The sequence below is a fragment of the Megalobrama amblycephala genome, linkage group LG5, assembly GCF_018812025.1.
Source record: "Megalobrama amblycephala isolate DHTTF-2021 linkage group LG5, ASM1881202v1, whole genome shotgun sequence".
NCBI lineage: Eukaryota > Metazoa > Chordata > Actinopteri > Cypriniformes > Xenocyprididae > Megalobrama > Megalobrama amblycephala.
In genome coordinates, this window is record NC_063048.1 from 26536928 (window position 1) to 26560656 (window position 23729).

The following is a 23729-nucleotide window of genomic DNA, read 5'->3' on the forward strand; positions in this document are numbered from 1 at the left end:
AACAAGCAGTGACTGAGAGAAGCCACCGACCCTAATGCTGGACCTAAAGGTCATGTACTGTCACCGTTTAAACTGCCCTGTCAATCATCTTTTCAGAGTTAAAATCCTCCACATTGAATTGAATTTAATTTCCTACCATTTCAGAGAGAAATATAGTAGCACCTTGATTTGCCAGTCATGGGCCTTTCATGCAGAGAACTCCCCATGTTTTTGTAATTTGCATAATGATGCATTTAAATGAGCAAAGGTATCTTCTCAAAAGTTCACAATGCTGTTGCAGATAAAATATGTGGATAACATTGAATAAATATCTTTTTGTAAGGTTAGATACTGATTCTTAATCACCCGTGACATCCGTCACGTTTTTTTTATTCGTGTTTGTAGCTGTAATCGAATCCTCATCCAATACGCAACTGGTTGTAGGCAACATTAGCCGTTAGAGTGTGCATGAATCTGCACTTTGGATTCTAACCAGAAAAAGTAGACTATTCAGGTATCTTTGGAATACTCATTTCAACATACTACGATTTGGGACACACTAATTCTAATTTCCAATAATATTTAGTGTTTAGGATGGATAGTATGCTAATTGGGATGCAGCAATGGACAAAAGTATTGGGACTCACCTCTTAATTGTTAAATTCAGGTGTTTCAATCAGACCCTTTCACAGGTGTATAAAGTCAATCATTTGTGAAAAAAGGGTCATTCTGAAGAGCTCAGTGAATTCAAGCATGGTACTGTGACAGGATGCCACCTTTGCAATAAGTCAGTTCATGAAATGTCATCCCTGCTATATATTCCACGATCAACTGTAAATGGTAGCCTATTATTGGAAAGTGGAAACATTTAGGAACAGCAGCAACTCAGCCACAAAGCGGAATACCAGGTCTGCTACTTCCATAGCTGAAGAGTTCCAAACTTCCACTGGCATTAATATCAGCACAAAAATGATGGGAGCTTCATGGAATGGGTTTCCATGGCTGAGCAGCTGCATGCAAGCCACACATCACCAAGTACAATGTCAAGAGTCGGATGGAGTGGTTTAAAGCACGTCACCACTAGACAGCAGTGGAAATGTGTTCCGTAGAGTGACAAATCATGCTTCTCTGTTTGGCAGTCTGATGGGCGAGTCTGGGTTTGGCGGATGCCAAATTTAATGAGTTTGGTCCGGAAGAACTTGACTAGCCCACACAGAGCCCTGACCTCAACCCCATCTAACACTTGAACTGGAACTGTAATAGAGACTGCGAGACAGCTCTTCTAGTCCAACTGAAGTGCCTGACCTCACAAATGCTCTACTGGATAAATGGGCAATAATTCCCATAGAAACACTCCAAAATATTGTGGAAAGCCTTACTAGAAGAGTGGAAACGGTTATACTGTAGCTGTGAATGGAAGACCAATATTTTCTATGTATTTAGAATGTAATGTCATTACAGTCCTAGTTGGTGTAATGGTCAGATATCCCAATACATTTGTCCATATTATATATATATATATATATATATATAATATGGACAATAGCATCTATGCTTGATAGATGCTATATATGTATGTATGTATGTATACATACATACATACATATATAGCATATATATATATATATATATATATATATATATAGCATATAGCATATATATATATATATATATATATATATATACACACACACACAGTACAGTCCAAAAGATTGGAACCACTAAGATTTTTAATGTTTTTAAAAGAAGTTTCGTCTGCTCACCAAGGCTACATTTATTTAATTAAAAATACAGTAAAAGACAGTAATATTGTGAAATATTATTACAATTTAAAATAACTGTATACTATTTAAATATATTTGACAAAGTAATTTATTCCTGTGATGCAAAGCTGAATTTTCAGCATCGTTACTCCAGTCTTCAGTGTCACATGATCCTTCAGAAATCATTCTAATATGCTGATTTGCTGCTCAATAAACATTTATGATTATTTTCAATGTTGAAAACAGTTGTGTACTTTTTTTTTCAGGATTCCTTGATGAATGGAAAGTTCAAAGGAACAGCATTTATCTGAAATACAAAGCGTCTGTAGCATTATACACTACCGTTCAAAAGTTTGGGGTCAGTAAGAATGTTTATTTTTTTGAAAAGAAATTAAAGAAATTAATACTTTTATTCAGCAAGGATGCATTAAATCAATCAAAAGTGGCAGTAAAGACATTTATGTTACAAAAGATTAGATTTCAGATAAACACTGTTCTTTTGAACTTTCTATTCATCAAATAATCCTGAAAAAAAATATTGTACACAAATATTTTGTACAATTGTACACATTAAATGTTTCTTGAGCAACAGATCAGCATATTAGAATGATTTCTGAAGGATCATGTGACACTGAAGACTGGTGTAATGATGCTGAAAATTCAGCTTTGCCATCACAGGAATAAATTACTTTGTGAAATATATTCAAATAGAAAACAGTTATTTTAAATTGTAATAATATTTCACAATATTACTATTTTTACTGTATTTTTAATTAAATAAATGTAGCCTTGGTGAGCAGACGAAACTTCTTTTAAAAACATTAAAAATCTTAGTGGTTCCAAACTTTTGGACTGTACTGTGTGTATATATATATATATATATATATATATATATATACACACACACAGTAGTCAACATTTGAAGTAGATCAAAACCTTTCATCAAAGCTGTCCTAAAACCTTCTTCTTAGGACAACTTTGATGAACTTTTTTGATCCCCTCCAAATGTTGATTACTGTATATACTGTGCAGAAGTCTCTGTCAATACAGGAATGAGGTAATTTCCATAATATTTTTTCATTCAATAAATACTGCAGTGAGCTGTGCTGTAAAGATACTGTACCTGCTGCTCCAGATTTGCCATTGACACCAGAGGCGGAGGTGTCATTCTCATATTGTTCCAGGAAAATCTGGTCCAGGCTGCTTTCAGGGTCCTCCAGGTATGCCTTTCCTCCTCCTCCTGCTGCAATCAGCAAAGGCACTGGTTCCCCGTTCTCCATCTGTCCCCGGGCATCCCAAAAACAAGAGTTGCTTTTCATCCAAGTAAAAAGGAAAGCCAGACAGGCCCTCACTTACATCTGTGTTCCAATTCAGATGACTCCAAATTATTTCAGGATGTCTCAAAAATGCTTGTCTAGACAGGCACTATCAGCTGTCCACATGGCTCCCTTTAAGGGTACTCACAAGGCTGTGATGGATGTTTTTAAAGATGTGTTTGAGACAAAACAAGACTGGAAGAAAAGAAAGATCTTACCCGATATATGTATGTCGCTCCCCCACCACCACCTCCGCCCCCTGCCCACTTCAAGGCCGAACCATCACTGTCAAAACCATCTTCAATCCCAGAAGACTCGCCCAGACAGATTTTACGGGTCTCGTCGTTCCTCTGTATATATGTGAAGACAACACAGAAATGTAGAGACACAGCTATACATAAATGCATTGTAAATAACATGTACAATAGCCAAGTTTCACTCACTCCTGGACAGGCATCTTCTCCTTGGTGACCAATTAGGATGTAGAGGATGTCCCCTTTTTCCAGTGGGAAGATAGCTGAGATGATGACACCATGTGAGCGCTTGTTATGGTTCTTTGCTCCTTTGCCTCCTGCGGCTCCATAGGCTGAAATCCTGGAAAATGTGAATGTTTCCTTAGGATTCCCAATGGACTGAATTATCAAACAGAACAACTCTAAAACTGAATATTTAATATAATATATAAAATTAAAATTACTTTAAAATCATACAGCAGTAAATTGTTATTGCTAATTTAGCAAGAGTAAATCTACAAAGCATAAGAAAAAAAAAAAAAAACATTTGTTGTCAACTAAGTAAATATTTTCCAGATAATATTTTAAACATTTGTTCTCACTTTAGTCCACTTTCTATATAAAAGCAAATTATTTAACATTGGAAACAACATGTTTCCTTTATATAATGCTGAATATTATTCTCACACAGTATTAATGGGTCTTCTTTATACATGAAAATATATAGCTGCCTTTATTTTAGGAAGGGGGTCCCTCGCAAGGGGATTATCAAGGGGATCATCATACTTAATCTATCAAGTCATAAGTGGGCCCAAAATCATTGCCATTATCCCAGTAAAAATTAACACTATCATTTTAAGGACATACAACTTAAGCTGAGTTAATCCTAAAATGTAAAAGCAAAGACTTTAAAGGTAGGGTAGGCAATTTTTTCATAAACACTTTTTGAAACTTTCTTCACATCCTGATAGTAATCAATAATAGAAGTTATTTATCTAAATATTAAAAAATGTGTATTTATCATCTGTGGAAGTCTTAGGACGAAAAAATGTTGGCCTCTATGTCAACACTATCAATGGCAAAATTAATCTGCAGCAGTCAGGTGTTACAAGTAAGAGCTCTGTAAGTTTTTTACGTTCATTATTATTGTAATGTTATGTGCTTTGAGACATGAGGTAATTTAACACCATCTCTTGTGAAGCTTTGCAGACTCTGCTGTGTGCATTCATGTGTTTTGAAGGAGGCGTGGCTTTGAAGAACACTCCAAAGGAAGGCTGGGATCTCATGCTTTCAAAGCTAGCTTGCTATTGTTAGCCGCTCTGAAATTGCCTACCCTACCTTTAATTCCCTCACATCACTAAGGAAGATAAAGCTTCCTGTCTGAAGGCAAATACAATATTTTGTTATTAAAGCCAGTCAATGCTTAGGGCACCAAAACAAAAGAATACAATATAAAATAATTCAGTTTACGAATAAGGGATAGCCTGGGTTGGATCTCTATATTTCAGTCTGGCACCCTGAATGCAAAAGTATCACATCTGTCGTATAAGTTTATCTGATAGTTATCTGCTACATTTTCCTGTCTCCTGCATCTCCTCTCCTGCATGCCCTTCTTTTGCAGACAGTTTTGGAGTTGTTTTTAATGAGCTCCCATGACTAGCCTCTATAATCACTGTAAATCAGTTCAAAGGCTTGACTGCACAGGGGCCAGATTAAGTGGAGTACAGGAAGAGATTTATTCGTGCCTACAGCCAGTGAGTCATGCCTCTTGCTGCCTTTACAAACAAAGTGAATGAGACAGAGGAAACAAATAGAGAGAGAAGAAGACAGGAAGACAGTTAACAACTGTTTACACCTGGCATTAACATCTGCTTAAATGAATCTACTTGCATTCGATTGGATTTTGAGGGAGGAATCTCTTATTTCCAGACCATATAGATAATGTTGACAACGCACAAAAAAGCAAAAAAAAAACTGTTTAAATGAGCGGCAACAAAATTTCACACAAATGTTTGAATTTTATGCAGTTTAAATGTTGGTCGATAGCATAGGATGATCACTACCAGACTTCTTATCTAGGTTAACCAGTAAGACTTATTTGATCAAATAGGTTCTCCAGAAAAAACCATACAAGATTGAACCCAAGATTGACTTTAAAACAGAATGATTTCCAGCTTCTGAACTTACTTGTACATGTTGGTAGCTGGGACTCTCCACATCTGAACCCCTCTGAGAAGGCCCTCCTTCCCCACCACCACGCTGACATTGGTGTTGCGGTAGGCACTGTCACATTGTGCTTGAGTTGGACCTAGAGGTCCGCTTGCTCCACAGGAAGTAAACCACCATGTTATAAGGGATGATTCTGTAAAATAAGACACTGCTTTCTTTTTCATGTTTTTGAGAAGAAATGACTTTTATTCAGCAAGGGTGTATTAAATTGATCAAAAGTGACAGTGAAGACATTTAAAATGTTACAAAAGATTTCTAATTCAATAAGTGCAAAAGTTCTCATTTAAAAGTTCTAATTCAATTAAAGCTGCAAGCAGCGATGAAAGGAGAAGGAGGTCTCTGCGGAACAAAAAGGGGCGGTTCCCAACTTTGGGGTGTTGTCACACTGGAATAGGTGTTTTTCAACCTCTTTACCTGATTTGCTCAAATCGAGTGGGAGATTTCCGGAAAAACAATAAGGGATATGTATTGTATATGAATGTAAGTGTATTGTTTAAGTTGTTTAACAGTTGTTTAACGTTTCTTTTGTGTGAAAAAGCTTGCTAGCTTGTTGTAAAAAGCTCCAAGCAATCTTCCACTCACTTCTAGCGATAACTATTATTAGCTAACATTCGCTATTCTATTTGATGTATCTGTTAGTCACTTGATTTGTTTTAGTTTTGCCATTAGGTTGTGGCTACAGTGTCCGTGGTCAATAAAATGATTATAAAGTTTAAAGTCTTCAGAGTCATCATTTCAGGTTAACAAATTTTTTTTAAAGCTTACACAAGGTCAGTAAGTAGTCTCATTAATGCATATAAAGCTTATAGCTACTTATACAATATACGCTGAGGCAGTCATATGTTTCTGTGTGGTTGATAGCCTATAAAAAACAATTACACTTAAAATTAAAGTTAATTATATTACAAGCACTGTCTAGCCTACGTATTCGCCGACATAGTGCTATAATGATATAGTGCAGTGGTTATGTCATTTTAATATTATATATATATATATATATATATATATATATATATATATATATTTTGGCATGCGAGAGATTAAATAAAATAGGCTGTTGGTCGCGTGCCTGCTCTTCTGCGTTATTCATATTGAAGAGCATCAATTATTAAGGCGATCTAGCCTTAAGAAACTATTTGAGGTGAAAAAGGTGAAGAGGTGAAAAAATACCGTAGTAATTTATAGTAAATACTATAGTGTTTTTGAACCATACTTGAATTAATTTGTTGTGGTAATTATATAGGCTATTGCTGTGGTAATATAACAACTATAGTAACATAAACAAATTACGTTACCCAATACTGTAGGCTACTAAGTTTTCTTTAAACTATATTATACTACAATACACGCAGTTTACTGTAGTAAAAACTAAAGTATACTACAGCCTATGCTGTAGCATTCATTAACAAAGTGTTGTAAATACTATAATATACAGTATACTACAATTTACTGGTTCAAAAACACTATTTACTATCAATTACTATAGTATTTTTTCACCCCATGTCCAACCAAATGACTATTTGTCTATATAAAATATAGACTATATAGCCATACTGTGACAAAATTACATCCCGTGTCATTATAATTCGTAGTCTAGTTTATGCATAATAATAATAATAATAATAATAAAATAAATAAATAAATAAATAACTAGCAATAAAAAAACGGAGTAGGCTAATAAAACTTGCATAAATCATATATTTCACCCTCTCGAGCTATAAGCTACAGGTCCTGTAAAATAGTTAATACTCTTCAAAATAAATGAATGTATTATAGTAAAATGTTTCCATATATCTAGGCAGGCACTCGGGAAAAACGCATAGTTTCCCTGTTACGGAAGTCAAGCATGCAGCAATATTTTATTTATTTTTCATTATCTCGGCATAATTGTTTCTCGGGATCTAAACATTAAAAAAGTAGTTGTGATCATAAGAAAACAAGCAAAAAAATAAAATAATAATGAATGGCCTTTCAAGGCTTCCGTACTTTAAAAAAAAAAACGCCTATCCCGGCTTCCGTAGTTTTTTGGTTGGATCGTTATAAACACCTCTCTCAGTTAGAAAACACCCCAAAATTGGGAGACGCCCCTCTTTTGTTCCGTAGAGACCTATACTTGGATGAAAGGGCCCTCGCACCCGGGCTTACCGCCACCCGGTGGCCTTAGGAAAACTGTGAACAGTGGGCGACAGACATTTAAGCGGATAAATAGAGGAGAAATATGGCAAAGTCATTTTGATGCACCACAGTTCCTGCTGCCAGCAGGTGGCGCTTTGACTGTAATTGAATATTGCCAAGTAGATGTCTTCAGGCCAGGACTATTATCACACATGTGAAGTTTGGGGCAGATCGGACACTGTATGCCTGAGTTACAACAGCTTCCTCTTTCATGGCGAAACATCAGACTTTGTCAGTCCGCCACGGACACGCCCTTCAGTGAAAACTCTAGATCTTCACAATTTAACATCGCTAAGGCCTTAAGATTAGACAGACCAAATATGGATGTAGATCTGGTTTAATCTCTATGAGGAGTTAATCACAGTGAAAAACATGTCATTTCCTGTTGCCCGCAGGTGGCGCTATAACTGTAACTGAATATTGATTGGCATGTAGATGTCTTCAGGCCATGACTCTAATAAAACATGTGAAGTTTGGGGCAGATCAGACATTGTATGCCCGATTTACAACAACTTCCTGTTTCATGGTGAAACATCGAACATTGTCAGGCCACCACAGACAAGCCCTTCAGTGAAAACTCTAGATCTTCACAATTTAACTCCGCAAAGGCCTTTAGATTAGACTGACCAAATATGATGTTGATCTGATTAAAGCTCTAGGAGGAGTTTGTTAAAGTACAACGTCTGGAAATGGCAAAAACTGCAAAAATTTTGCAAAGAAAATTCAAAATATCTCACATTCCTGTTGGGTTTACAGATTTTGGAACCAGGGGGTATTGTAGGTATTGGGCTGTTACATGTGTCTACCAAATTTCATACCTGTACGTACAGGGCGCTCAATTGAAATTTTGTAGGTGGCGCTATTGAGCCATTTTGCCACGCCTAATTCTGAAACCCATATCAGATGTAAATTTTTACCACTTCTGATGCGAGTGCAAAGTTTCATGAGTTTTCAAGCACTTTAAGGCCCTCAAAAATGTGATTAATTTCGGAGAAGAAGAATAATTGACGAGTAATTACAATAGGGTCCTTACACCATCGGTGCTCGGGCCAATAAATACAGTTCATTTGAACATTCTATTCAACAAAGAATCTTGAAATATTCAACACTGATAATAAGAAGAAATGTTTTGTGAGCATCAAATCAGTTTATTAGAATGATTTCTGACAGATCATGTGACACTGAAGACTGGAGTAATGACGCTGAAAACTGAAGCTTTGCATCACAGGAGTACATTTACATTTTTAAATATATATAAACCGAAAACAGATCAAATAATTGCAGCCTTAGTGAGCATAAGATTTTTTTTTTTAAATCTCACCAACTCTAAACTTTTGAATGGTAGTGTATTTGTATAATATTCAGGAGATAACTGTACCTGATGCTGAGGGTTCTGGGAGAGGGCTGAAGGAGTCTAAATTATGTAGTCCCTGTCCAAGTAGCAGCTCATTTAGTTCTTATAACCAGATGTGGAAAGAGAACGAAGAACAAAGAGAGGAAGAAAAATGAAAATGTGAGACGTTAGAATCAAACAATGCATGTGTAATTTTATTTTTAAACGTTTTGCCATTTTTATTTTTTGTTGACAAGACCAGCAATGTGTTGGTTGCTGGTTTCCAAAATAGTCACCATCTTCACAAGCTTATCCAGCAAGACTTCCTTGCTCAACCATATCCACTTGGACAATAGTGCTAATTGGTAAACCGCATGGCTATTAGGGGTGGGAATCACAGGGTACCTCACGATCACGATACGTGGCTCACGATAACATCACGACACAGCAATTCTATATTGCTAGACAATCCTATAATGATATCACAATATCTGTCTAACTATGAAAACAAAATGCCAGTGAAAAGGTTAAGCGCAGGTTTTCTCTCTTTATTAAAGGGTTAGTTGACCCAAAAATGAAAATTCTGTCATTAATGACTCACCCTCATGTCGTTCCAAACCCGTAAGACCTCCGTTCATCTTCGGAACACAGTTTAAGATATTTTAGATTTAGTCCGAGAGCTTTCAGTCCCTCCATTGAAAGTGTTTGTACGGTAGACTGTCCATGTCCAGAAAGGTATTGGATTGACAACAGACCCGGAAGAGAAGGCAATGCTGAATGAAGTCGAAGTTTTTGTTATTTTTGGACCAAAATGTATTTTCGATGCTTCAACAAATTCTAACTAACCCACTGATGTCACATGGACTACTTTGATGATGTTTTTATTACATTTCTGGACATTATACCGTACATACATTTTCAATGGAGGGACAGAAAGCTCTCGGACTAAATCTAAAATATATATTAAACTGTGTTCCAAAGATGAACGAAGGTCTTACGGGTGTGGAACGACATGAGGGTGAGTCATTAATGACATAATTTTCATTTTTGGGTCAACTAACCCTTTAAAGACTGTTAGAAGCAAAAAAAGTTTTTCAGTCTGTAAATTAAATTTAACATTTTAAGTAATTTAAACATTTTATGCTTATACTTTTTAAAAGCTTAAACTTTTCTTTCCATGTAAACTGACACATTTAGCCTAAGTTAACTGCTTATCGACTTGTTTTATGTAAACCTGGTACATCTAAAAAATGACCAAACTCTTTTATTTAAACCTGGGAACATCTCAGTGATTACCAGCTTCCTTGAAATAACCATGGGAATAGTGTTGTCAAAGGCACCGACTTGGGTATTTTAAAATGTTAAAAATGTGATGATACCAGCATAGCCTAGCATTTTGAGTGCTGTTGAGCGGATTCTTAAACACCTCTGATTGGCCATTTTGTGTTAACGCGCTCAACATATCTGTCTGTGATTGGCTACAATGATCAACACTTCTAAAACAAATTGTAAATAGCATCTAAAAGCTAAAAATCAATAAAAATAACATACAGGTCAAAAAGAGAATCAAGACCTCCAAAGTCCATGGCTTTTATTGGTTTAGATATCGTGGAGAATGAAGGTAATGAGTGAACACAGACCATGACAGTGGCAACATGACGAAAAACAGAAATAGGACTACATAGAAAGCTATAGATGATATTTAGTGAACAGATGGCTCAGGAATTTCTCCAAATCACAGATTATGGGAAACAAAGTTAACAAGCATAGTAAATCTTGACTTTCACAAGTTTTGAACGTTAATTAACAGGCCCATCAATTCCTGCGGTCAATCGTGGCACGGAAACAAACCTGATTCTGAAGATCTATAAATACTAGAAAGTATTGTTGCCATTTTTACGACATTTTCAGATTGCGAAATAAGAGAGCGAATAGGGAGGCCGTCTTATCGCTTCTCCAATCTTTCAAAACCAATCAAGCAGAGTCTAAATCAACCGCGTTATGAGAACCATCTCCCACTGTTAACTGGAGACAGCGGTTAGACATCATGTGTCCGCATCACATCTTAAATTCTCCATCTGTCGTACTAAATACTACATTTTTGAATACGCCTTATCTTTGAATGGTTGGACGCAATCAAGAGATTAAAATTGTAATGTGGTCGATAAACTTGTGTGCCACAGATGGACAAATGGACCATTATTCTGCAAGAAATGAGTGTCTGTGTGCGCACACTGTACATACATGTGTGAGGCAGAAAGGTTACCTGTGTCAAAACATGCTGCACTTAAAGAAATGTCATCGAGTGCAATGTCAGCCTTAGAGCCAGAAGTCCAGAAAGCCTGCACTTTAAGATGGAAGCTGTGCTCAAAACAAATTTTTGAAAAGAGCAAAGGTCAAATCAGAGTTGTTCATGTAAATGTTGACATTAAAATTAAACAAAATAAGTAGAGTAAAGTAAAGCTCAACAATTCCTAATTTACATCACTCTAAGCAGGGCAAGACAGGGCAAAAAGTTCATTTGGGTAACATGCCTCCTCCTAATTGTAATTTGACTCTACATATTTACTGAATGGTTCAAATTTCATTCTTTTAACATTTCATCTGAACATCATTGTTAAATCAGAACTGTTCGGAGGTTAGCTGAGCTCATGGCATAATAGCGATGTGTGTTGTGAAAATCATTTGACACTCCCTGGGTGTTTCTTTCTTTTCTTTTACCACAGTACTGGGACAAGATGTCCCTGTTTACCCATCCATCTAATCATCTCACCTATTTAAGATCTTTGTTATTGGCAGAGTGATCTCTTGCCAAGCATCCTTCCAGTGTCCGGATCTCTCCCACATCAGCGGAGGTGCTGAGATTCCATTTTCCACCACTGTCAGGAGCACTGTTCCATTGAATTCCCCAAACAGGTACAGAGAGAACTGCAACTGCACAGAAAACCTCAGCATTTGATGATCTGCTACAAGACCAGATGTCACAGAATAATATCTTATTCATGGAAAATCAAGTGTAAAATTGAAACTTTGGCTGCATGTAATATTATTCTGTGTAAGCTATTTGTAGATATTATGTACAGATGTGTCCTTATTTTTCATGGACAATTAACTTGCAGTCTGTCTCAGAAACCAGAATACTTTGGCACAGTACAAACCGTTTTATGTGAATAGTGACATACACTACCATTCAAGAGTTTGGTTCCAAAACGCTAGAAATCCATTTTAATAAGAAAGCGGCAAGATGAAAACCACTATTTTCTGTTTCAAACTTTCACATATCATCTTTTGGTTATAAAACATAAAAAATTCAAATCTAGATTTTGATTTTCAAAGGTTTATTATAAAAACAGCCAACAAATGCAATTAATCCATCAATATAAAAGTTATTTTTCATATCGAAAATTCACAACAAAGTAAGTTGAGATACATATATGACAGCCTTTGAACTTTGTCAATACTAATCTTATATACAGGCATTTGACTAAAACTACATTCAGTTGTCGCTCCCAAAATGAATTCAAAATGAAGTCATCTTGTTAATGTTATAAATTAATTATGTCTCCGTTTGTCATTACCGCAAGGTTAAAATAAACACATTTGCCGAGTACATTGGTATTAAAAACGGCTTTTAAAAACTGTTCATGATTTAGTTTTGCGGACCGTGACAGAAGTTTGATGCTGTCGTACAACAAACAACAGCCGCCATTTTTCCTCATCCCGACTCGAGTGCCTCATCTTCTTAATCTCCTCACGTAAATGATTACATTTCGATGACTTGCGTTTCTTCCCCACCACAGAAATCACCACAGGTTCATCAATGCTGTCAAAATGATTAATTTTTCTGTTTTTGTTGATCACAGTGCAAAGCAGATAAGGAAAACTAGGATGCCGGGTGTATTCAGAGTGCCGCCATTACCGTTTACAGTGCGTGGAATGGTGCGCTGTGATGATCGCATTCTGCAGAGACTGGCGTTTGTCGCATTTTGGAAAGAAAGGGAAAAAACATGACAGAATAACACGACGGAATTCGCATTTTGCGCAAAATTAATAAATTACTTTTCAATACTATCCAGACACAATACTGATTTTGGCGGAAACTCAATTTAAAAAAAAAAATGCATTTATCGCGTTTTGGAACCATTTGGGGTTCTTTTTTTAACCCTTTTATTCAGGAAGGATGCATTAAAGAAAAGACATCTACAATGTTACAAAAGATTTCAAATTCAAATAAATTCTATTCTTTTGAACTTTATATTCATCAAACATTCTTGGAAAAAAATGTATCATGGTTTCCACAAAAGCACAGAAGATGTCATCAAATCAGCATACAGTATCTGAATGATTTCTGAAGGACCATGTAACACTGAAGACTGGAGTAATGGCTGCTGATATAATAAAAAAAAAAGTACATTTTCAAATATATTCAAATAGACAACAGTTATTTTATATTGTAATAACATTTCACTATAATACCGTTTTTACTGTATCAAATAAATGCAGTCTTGATGAGCAAAACAGACTTCTTTCATGAATCTTACAACCCCAAACTTTTTGAAAGGTAGTGTAAATCATTACAACATAAAGGCAAATCTTGTCCTAATTATGATTACGTAATGTGAGTTTGAGTTAATATTTTATAATAAAATCATTATTATTTCTTTGTTGTTCACTCCCACAGCATTAATATTCCTCACAAATATTTGACTGTCAGCATTAACTTACCTGACAGTCCTGATTGGATATAGTTGAAGGGAGAGCTGGGCTTTGAACCAACGCCTCACTTTCATCACCATCACCTCTGACCTTTAAGAAAAGAAAGTGCCCTGAGGCGAGAAAGGATCAGTACTCTATTGAGTGCTCAGATATGGTGTGCTGCAGCTTACAAAACAAAAAGCATAACAGACAGGGCTGAAAAACCTCTTCAGAATGGGATTTTAAACGCAGTGCTGACAGAGATTCTCTCTCTCACACACACACACACATGCACACACACACACGTTTTCCTTAAAGGGTGCATTTCAGTTTAAGGAGTTGGAATACAACTAGCCCACCATAAACTGGACTTGGACACCTGTACTGTGGATTTGAGATTCAGTCTTGCATCATTCTACAAATACATTGCTCTAAGCTACATAATACATGCCTATTCTCCTACAGTCTATAAATCATTACAGACTCCTCTTAAAGATATCATGTAAAAATCACAGATGCCATTAACTCATCTTGAAAATAGTTCTCCTTTAAATATTTTTGATTCTCATGCCATGAAAAATCCCATTGGTGACATTCATAACTGAAAGGATTGCCTGTCCTGGGACAAATGTGAACAGACATTTAAAAGATGGTCTTTTTATACACATTGGTCTCCTATGTTCCTGTCTCAAAGCTGTTGAAGTGAGAACAATTTGGCCAAAAAAGGTCAATGCGGAAACATGGAAACTAAAGCGTCTGAAGTCACATATTTATTCAACTACATCACCTCATGACTCTCTTAATTGGATTGAAAGTCTAAGCTATTTAAACATTTTGATGTGACCGATCCATAACATCGCTTACTTACTTCCTGTTGGGGTCCTGACTAGCAACATTATCAAGTATCCCTAAGCGATTGCCCATTTAGAAATGGATAGTGTGAGTCATTCAATAATCGGTGACAAAATTCAGACTTTTCTTTTTTAATAAATTTTTTTAAGATTTAAATTAAATTTAAAATATGATTCATGCATATATTTAAATAGTATTTCTATCCACAATATTCTTTACAGTGTTTCTATATAATAGTTAATTATGCAGACAATCTTTAGGTCGATTTACGCATTTTATTTGACATTTCTAAAAAGAAATCATTCTAATATACTGATTTGGTGCTCAAGAAACATTTCTTATTATTATCAGTGATTAGTATTTTTGAAAAAACAGTGATACTAACTTCAGGATTCTTTGATGAATAGAAAGTTCAAAAGAACAGCATATATTTGAAATAGAAAGAACATTATTAAAGGATTAGTTGACTTGCAAATAAACTTTTCCTGATAATTTACTCACCCCCGTGTCCTTCTTTCTTCATTTGAAAAGAAATTAAGGTTTTTGATGAAAACATTCCAGGATTATTCTCCTTATAGTGGACTTCAATGGCCTCCAGATGGTTGAAGGTCAAAATTACAGTTTCAGTGCAGCTTTAAAGGGCTTTAAACGATACCAGACGAGGAATAAGGTCTTAAACGATCGGTCATTTTCGAAAAAAATACAACTGTATATGCTTTATGCTTTATAAACACAAATAAAGCTGCACTGAAACTGTAATTGTGACCTTCAACAGTCTGGAGGCCATTGAAGTCCACTATAAGGAGAATAATCCTGGAATGTTTTCATCAAAAACCTTAATTTCTTTTTGACTGAAGAAAGAAGGACATGGACATCTTGGATAACATGGGGGTGAGTAAATTATCAGGAAAAGTTTATTTGAAAGTGAACTTCTTTAATGTCTTTGATCAATTGAATGCATACAAATTATTTGTTTATATAACTGTGTTAAATATAGCAATATTTTCCACATTTGAGAATGGAAACATTGTACCTCTGATGGGTAACCAATATATTGACTGGAATATGTTGTTTCACATTTACCTTGAGTGTTTTGCAGAGTTATGCCCAGAAGATCTGTGTCTGCAGTCAGCTGTTGTCCACTAACTAGTCTCCAGGAGGACTGTGTATAAGCCACTAACCATCCGCAGGAGCCCAACTCAAATGAACAGTATGAACCCAAAGGTAAAGAGTCTGCAAAGACATAAAGCAAATTATGAAACATCTAACAAATCTGATTGCGTCTGCAAACATTAGTAGAGTTTTATCAGAGGAGTATTACGTTTCCTCTGCTTCCATTTATCCATTAAGTCCACTAAAATATAGTTATCAAGGTCACTAAATCAACAAAGCTGGTGTAGTTTGTTTTTCAAGTTTGTTCAATTCAGTTTTAAGTTCATGTATAGGCCAAAGAAAAAACCTGAATTTCAGTTCTGAAAGTATTCAAGTGTTACATAATTCAAACGTCTTTACTTCCAGCAATAAACAAACCACAGTTATGCTCACATGGGAGAAGGATAGGTGGATTGTTTTCCAGACCTCAGTTTAATCTCTTACTGGAAATAAAATTAACTCCTGTGCAAATATGGTGTATTGTGGAACAATACATATTTTTAATGGAGCACAAAGCATTTTAGGTTGTAATGACAAGAGCTGAGGAAAGGTAAAATATTCACTGGAGTCTAAAATGTATGGTTTTGTTAGAGATTAATTTGTATTAACACGTTGTGCTTCAATTAGCCTCACACTAAATATATTTCACTCCTAAAATGACAGCTGATATGAAAGGACTCCAATTAATGTGAGCTAATATGGTCTCTTGATACTACTATAGGTATTGGCTAGGACAGATTTGACTAACTGACAGATTCATTATCCGGACACGTTTTATAATGTCAAGGATGTAATTAACAAGCTTAAACTTAGCGGGGAATTACTTTGATCATTTTCATTAGGATGCTGGCAGAGCTATTTATGAAACCCTTCACAGAATATCAAAAGAAGTTTCCTCATTTCAATATAAGAGGAAAGAATAAAAAGTCTTTGTCTATAATTCAAGAAAAGGCCACAATTCTCTTGTAGCAGCACTGGTGGTTTACATATACTCTGCATTACTAATGACTATTTTAAAGCAAATATGTATGATATAATATATACAAAATTGCATACATATATTTATAAAATATATATTTTATAGTTTGGGGTTAGTAAGTTTTCTGAGACTCAAGTCTCAGTCACTAAGGCAGCATTTATTTGATGAAAAATAAAGTTTTTTTTTTTTTTTATTATTTTAATATATTTAAAAAAATAATTTATTCCTGTAATTTATAATTTATTCCCGTGATGGCAAAGGAATCTTCAGCAGCGTTTACTCTAGTCTTCAGTGTCACATGATCCTTCATTATAACATCGTGTCTACACCAGACGCGGCCGTTGTCGCATCGAGCCACACCGCAAAAGCTGTCTACACTGAACGGCAAACGGACCTTTCCAAAGCACTTGGACTATGTCAGAATCAGAAATAGAATGGGGAATCTGTTTTTTGTTGGGAATTTGTCGTGTCGCGTCCCATCACGCCACACCACATCCAGTGTAGACAATATCACTGATTATAATGGGTTCTATTGTCTTTTGTCACATTGCTCACGTCCGGTGTAGACACAGTGCAATATTTGGCGCTCAAGAAACATTTCTTATTGTTATCGTCAATGTTGAAAACAGTTGTGCAGATTCATATTTAAAACAATATGAAAACAATATATATCAATATGAATGATGAAAATTGCTAAACAAATTAACTGAACTAAATTTTAAGCTATTAATTAAATGCTTCATTTCAGTATTGCAGTTTCAATTATTCAGCATCATATGGTTGTTACTGGCTTTTTCATGCTAATTGAGTAGGTAATCAAATTATTAGGGTTCTTTTGTTAATTCCAGAATAATTACCTGAATGTTTATGCAATGTGTGTAGCAGATAAATCTTTAATACATTTTTAATAGACTGTCTAAATTTGGATTTCCTATGTCTTTGCTCTCACCTTTTTTTTTTCTTTGTGGATTATAAGTGCTGTGTGCCAAATATTACAAAGTATCTACAAGTTCTTTGTACAAAGACAATAATTCTAAATCATCTAAGCATAGTATAAATGTTAATGAAGATTAAATAAATCAATAAATATGCAAATAGTTTTCCTAGAGGAAAGCACACACGGATGCACTTCAGGTTCATTGTGTAGTTCTTTACTCAGTGAAAAACTTTGACGGAGCAGGTTTGCTAATCCAACGCCTCCAGTGAAAGGATTAGAAATTTATCATGGCCGTAAGATTTAATACAGCTAATGTGAGTGACACACAGCCAGCCAGTTACTCAACGGCACCCTCTTATATTGCCCTGTCACACTGCTGTTCATACTTTTATTGAGCACTCTCAACTAAATGCAAATTGGCAAGAATGATCTCACAAATCTTACAAGGATTTATAGCTTAAAGGCCACCTTTCAAAGAAATGTTTCGATTATCATAAATTAAATAAATGGACTGGTGGAATGCAGCCAGTTCTTTACATTTAAAATAACAAAAAAAGATTAAATATTGTCTTTTTAAAAGACCAAAGAGCTCTGCACAAACTAATTGGTCTGATGTACGCAACAGAGATTGCATAAATCTGTGAGAGGAGATCCAATTTTGAGGGGTGTTCACAATTACTGAAATTACGCATCTTCATGGTTTATAAAATATTTAAAATCTTTCATTTTACTCACTGCATATGAAGCCCTCATCTTCTCCTTGTGGACAGTCAGTATGAAAATCACACACTCTTGGTTTCTCAATGCAGCCTCCAGAATGACAGTGAAGCGATGAGTATTTCTCACAGTCTGACCCCAAATTCAAATAATCATCTCCTGCAGAAAAACACAGAAAGCCATCAATATTTTGTTCAAAAGTGCCACATAAGGATAGAACAATAATAATCAGTGCAGTCATTTAAAAACTTTAAAAAGAATAATTTAAAAAAATGCTACAGGCACATTAAACAGTTTCCATATCATAGTGATAAAGTACGAATGCTCTACAGACGGCCTACGTGCAGTAATACATGCAGTAACTCCAACACATGTTTGAGTTGAATAATATTTGAGAATACTGTAATTAGTGAATTGTTACCCATCATGTCACAGTCCTTCAGCTCCAGTGAATCAAATGCCAGAAATCCAACTTCATGGCTGCTACAGGAAGAGTACTGCACTGTCACCTGGAAGGGCTCATCTAACTGACCAATCACAGCCTCCAGCACCTCCCACTGCGGCCTGGGCCACAAAAAAAAAAAAAAAAAATCATTCAATTTTAGATCAACTCCGAGGATTCAAGACATAATGGGTGAACAAGGCTGAAATTTACGGAGTCTATAGGCACTATATTGGTATGAAAGTTACTACAGGTATTATGTTGTGCCATGATATAGATTTTTCTATGCCATGGATACTGTTAAATATTCATGAATTCTAAGTTTGCATTTATATTGTTTTGTTTAATTTTGTACTCTTTACAACTTTTAACACTAGTAATGACGATACAGATGAAAGTTTCTGAATGATTCTGAGCTTAGTTTTTAACCGCAGATGCACGATGACGCTGCGTGTGCTTGGTGCGTGTCCACTGGCACAGAGCAGAGCGAGCGTTTTCAATTAATTCCTACTGAAGTTGAGCAGGCAGCAAATTACAATCTGTAATAATTCATTCCCTTGTTTTAGTTCAGTAAAAATGAAGGAACGAATTAGTTCAACTTGGCCACAATTTACTAAAACGACGGACCGAATTAATAAGCCGTGGGAACGAATTGTTAACTTGTGGCTATGATATACATATTTTTATACATATATTTTTTGCTCTGGAGAAATTATCTGCAAAGTTATCTGCAATTATCTACTGAAAAAAAATGCTTTCGCTTGCAGATTAACCCTTGTTTTAATGGCAAAATAAGCTCTATAATATTCAGGTTTTAGAATCAATCACATATATTATAGAAAAGTGAGGCTATGTTTGGAAGCATAGAATAAACCATAGCGTACTAATATTTGAGTTTATAATATGAGATTCCAAGTAGCACCATGTTCAAGGTCAGAAGAACATTGTGCTAACATTTTCCATAGAATTTGTATAATCAAGAACAAAAACATTCTTAAGGGCCATTAAAAGAGATTGTGTTTTTGTGGATAAAGCGAGACGTAGTTAGTTCAGTGACGCAGAAAAAAACAAAAGGTCTAAAGACCTTATTTAAAAGTTGAACTTCTTTTAACTCGATTCTAGAATGCCACATCATGCACGAGATGCTGCAAAAGAAGCAAGATACAGAGTGAAACGGTCAAACATGTCCATCCAGCGCATGTATTCATAGAAAAACAATGGAAAAGCAGCGCAGTCAGTGCAATGTAAAAACCTGTTCTGTGTGAACGGCCCCTTAAAACATTAAAGGTGCCCAAGAATGCTTTTTCACAAGATGTAATATAAGTCTAAGGTGTCCCCTGAATGTGTCTGTGAAGTTTCAGCTCAAAATACCCCATAGATTTTTTTAAATTAATTTTTTACACTGCCTATTTTGGGGCATCATTAACTATGCACTGATTTTTTCAGCGCGCCGCCCCTTTAATTCACGTGCTCCCTGCCACACAAGCTCTCAATTATATTACAGCACATTTACAAAGTTCACACAGCTAATATAACCCTCAAATGGATCTTTACAAGATGTTTGTCATGCATGCTGTATGCATGCTTCGAATTATGTGAGTAAAGTATTTATTTTGATGTTTATATTTGATTCTCTATGAGTTTGAGGCTGTGCTCCGTGGCTAACGGCTAATGCTACACTGTTGGAGAGATTTATAAAGAATGAAGTTGTGTTTATGAATTATACAGACTGCAAGTGTTTAAAAATGAAAATAGCGATGGCTCTTGTCTCCGTGAATTCAGTAAGAAACTATGGTAACTTTAATCTCATTTAACAGTACATTAGCAACATGCTAACGAAACATTTAGATAGACAATTTACAAATATCACTAAAAATATCATGCTATCATGGATCATGTCAGTTATTATTGCTCCATCTGCCATTTTCGCTGTTGTTCTTGCTTGTCTGTTGATTCACCTGTGCAGATCTAGATGTTAATGGCTGCCCTTGTCTAATGCCTTTCATAATGTTGGGAACATGGGCTGGCATATGCAAATATTGGGGCGTACAATGGAGTTTGAAACTCAATGTATGTCTTTTCCATGTACTGAACTCTTGTTATTCAACTATGCCAAGGTAAATTCAAATTTTGAATCTAGGGCACCTTTAAAAAAACTGAACTGTTTAAACATTTAGGAGAACTTAATGGGAATGTTAGGAAAATGTTCTAAGAACAGTGTTAGTTAGAGACACAGTAGATGACCTAATCTCTAAGAACACATTTTCAACAACGAGACAACCGCATCTAAATATTCAGAAGTGATAAGAGTTTAATTTTTACAGTTTGTCTTTGTTTCATTCTTTCTTTACATTGCCACTTAGAGAATATGAACCTCAGATCAACAAAAAGTCTTTAGCTAATGAGCTAGAAGAGAGAGGCTGGCATTGTGGAACTCATATTACATGCCATTGCAAAAATTCATACATGAGTTTCAAAGCTGCATGTGAGAGTGCTTCGCTAGATGTACAGGAGCTTAAGTACACAGTGGAGAGCTAATGCATTGTGTACTAAACATAGATCTCTGAGTTGGACGGTATTATTAAGTATATCACTGATTTGTATAATACACCACAATCCATGGCGTAACCTCTATTAGGCTCAGATCCATATAGCCAAATGCAGAAAGTAAAAGTATATTAGCTACGTCATGAACGTACTAGCTCGTTCCAAATTGCATTGCATCACCATCTATTCCTAGCTTTCTGTCAGAACCAATTATGCCAAAAGAAACATGAGGTCCTAGTTTTAGAAACAAAATGCTTTCATCCATCTTGCTCGTGATGTGCCCAGCATAAGAAAATCAATACCAACTACATCTCCATAACAAAAGTCTTGTTTCTTATGGGTACAGAATGCTGCTTTTACTATTCTTTGTGTAAGTAAAGCACATATATCATTGCTTTTTAATTTACTTACAGAAGTGGCTCTGCGAAATGTCAATTCTCATTTATGATCTGTCAATCACATCCATCACGACATCACCATTACATTTAGATATTATCGTATATATAAATATACAGTACACACAAAGTGACAAAAGACATTTTTGTACTAAAAATTTATCATAGTTTCCACAAAAATTATAATTAGGACAGCACAACTGTTTTAAACATTGATAATAATAAGAAATGTTACCAAATATGCATATTAGAATGATTGGATCATGTGACGCTGAAAACTGGAGTACTGGAGACTGCCTCCACAGGAATAAATTACATCTTAAAATAAATTAAAATATAAAACTGAAGCTCTATCTCACCTGCCAGTTCTTTGTTCTTTGATTGTAAGGGCTATTGGTTTGATGACAGAGTTGTCAGTGTGTTTCACAAAGGCGGATACGTTTCCTGTGAGAGGTTCCGGTTGGAAACGAGCGAGACGAAGATGACATAGTGGCCCACTACTGAGGACTACAGGACTGGTCATGTGGAAACTACATCTGCCAGCAGCAAAATGAGTTGAGGTGGGCTTTAGTAACAGAAAATGACCTGTTGAAAGACAGGAAACTCTTATTGGACTGCCAATGATTATACAGACAATTGTAAATTTGAAGATGTAAATGTTTTATGCAAAATATATTTTACAATGCCTTAAAGCAGAGCTCCTGCATGGGGTCTGCCAGTCATTGTTTGTTCTGAATTGAGCGTCAAAATATAATAAAAATGAAGGGAAGTTATCATTGATACCTTCAGATTTTCCAGTGGAATAATCTTTGATTGGTTGGACGCCCCATTTGTTGGATCTGTGTTGTTGTGGTGATGTAACATACCAATCCCCTCCAGTGCTGTGATTGGATAACGTCCAAGAACATGGAGATTCAAAATCACAAAAGGAAACTGTGGAAGGATGAAGTAACACTATCAGAAGGTTAAAGGGATGTCACAACTCACACTTCATTGGCAAAATAATGATTTAAACTTTGAATGCAGGATCAGCTGTAACACTAAATATTAATCAAAATACAGAAAGATTAATTTGTCTGGATATGTGGAACTGTGAAGTTAGAACAACATACATCAGCCACACAGGCAGATCTACACTGCATTCCAAATTATTATGCAATTGACATATCAGTAAGATTTCTGTAAATGTAAATGTTTCTCTTTGTGAGGTTTGGTTAGTGGTGTCTAAAATGCATCTTTACGCACAACTGCCAGCCTGCATGGTGAGGTTCTCAAGACTCCAGAGACACCTGGAGCTTCAAATACCTGTTTGCTGCTCGACACTGGCTTTTTTTAAAGCTGCCCTTTTAATACAATTAATTTTTCTAATAGGAACTTTCATTAATAAGCCTTTATCTGACCAAGTTCTGCTGTGCTCTAAATCACTCACAAATCTTATGATAATTTGATAATCTCCATTCAGTTTCACACAATATTAGTTGTTTTCATGCCTTTTGCACAACATTGCACCATTTCATGCTTTTCATCTTCAGAAAGATCTTTCTTCCTCCCCATATTGCATGAGAACTGTGACTTGCTTAATAATGTGTAACAACCTCTAAGTAGGGTTTCCATAGATCTGGCAAATTATTTTGTCTAAGATTGATACCAGTTATCTAAAAAGACATGGATAAATAAACAAACAAACATTTTCTTAGAAAAACTAAAATCTGAATGTTTATTGTACTGAAATCTTACTGATTTGTCTCTTGCATAATAATTTGGAATGCAGTGTAATCAAACTTCGAATAATAAACACTGAATAAGACTATATGGAAACACAAAATATTTTAACACAGCAATTGTACAGTATATAACTAATTTGCAGAAAGACTTGAGGGAAAATAATCTTATTTAGCTACATTTTGCTCTTATACAATATGTAGATAAATATTAGTAATATTAATATTAAATATTAAATTAAATTTTACAGGAAAGTTCATAGG

The 23729-nt window shown here is 35.4% G+C and overlaps 1 protein-coding gene across 1 annotated transcript in view; it reads right to left on the reverse strand.

Annotated features, from left to right (window-relative positions):
• ltk (leukocyte receptor tyrosine kinase) overlaps positions 1-23729 on the reverse strand; it is a 65698-nt gene that overhangs the window by 17395 nt on the left and 24574 nt on the right. The window contains exons 3-15 of the mRNA XM_048191582.1: positions 22528-22677; positions 22104-22329; positions 18782-18924; positions 18379-18519; positions 15659-15808; positions 13754-13854; positions 11802-11962; positions 11295-11389; positions 9074-9151; positions 5479-5653; positions 3502-3652; positions 3277-3408; positions 2866-3022 (exon numbers count right to left, since the gene is read on the reverse strand). Coding sequence (XP_048047539.1) covers positions 2866-3022; positions 3277-3408; positions 3502-3652; positions 5479-5653; positions 9074-9151; positions 11295-11389; positions 11802-11962; positions 13754-13854; positions 15659-15808; positions 18379-18519; positions 18782-18924; positions 22104-22329; positions 22528-22677 — 1860 coding nt within the window. The remainder of the gene's footprint in view (positions 1-2865; positions 3023-3276; positions 3409-3501; positions 3653-5478; positions 5654-9073; positions 9152-11294; positions 11390-11801; positions 11963-13753; positions 13855-15658; positions 15809-18378; positions 18520-18781; positions 18925-22103; positions 22330-22527; positions 22678-23729) is intronic.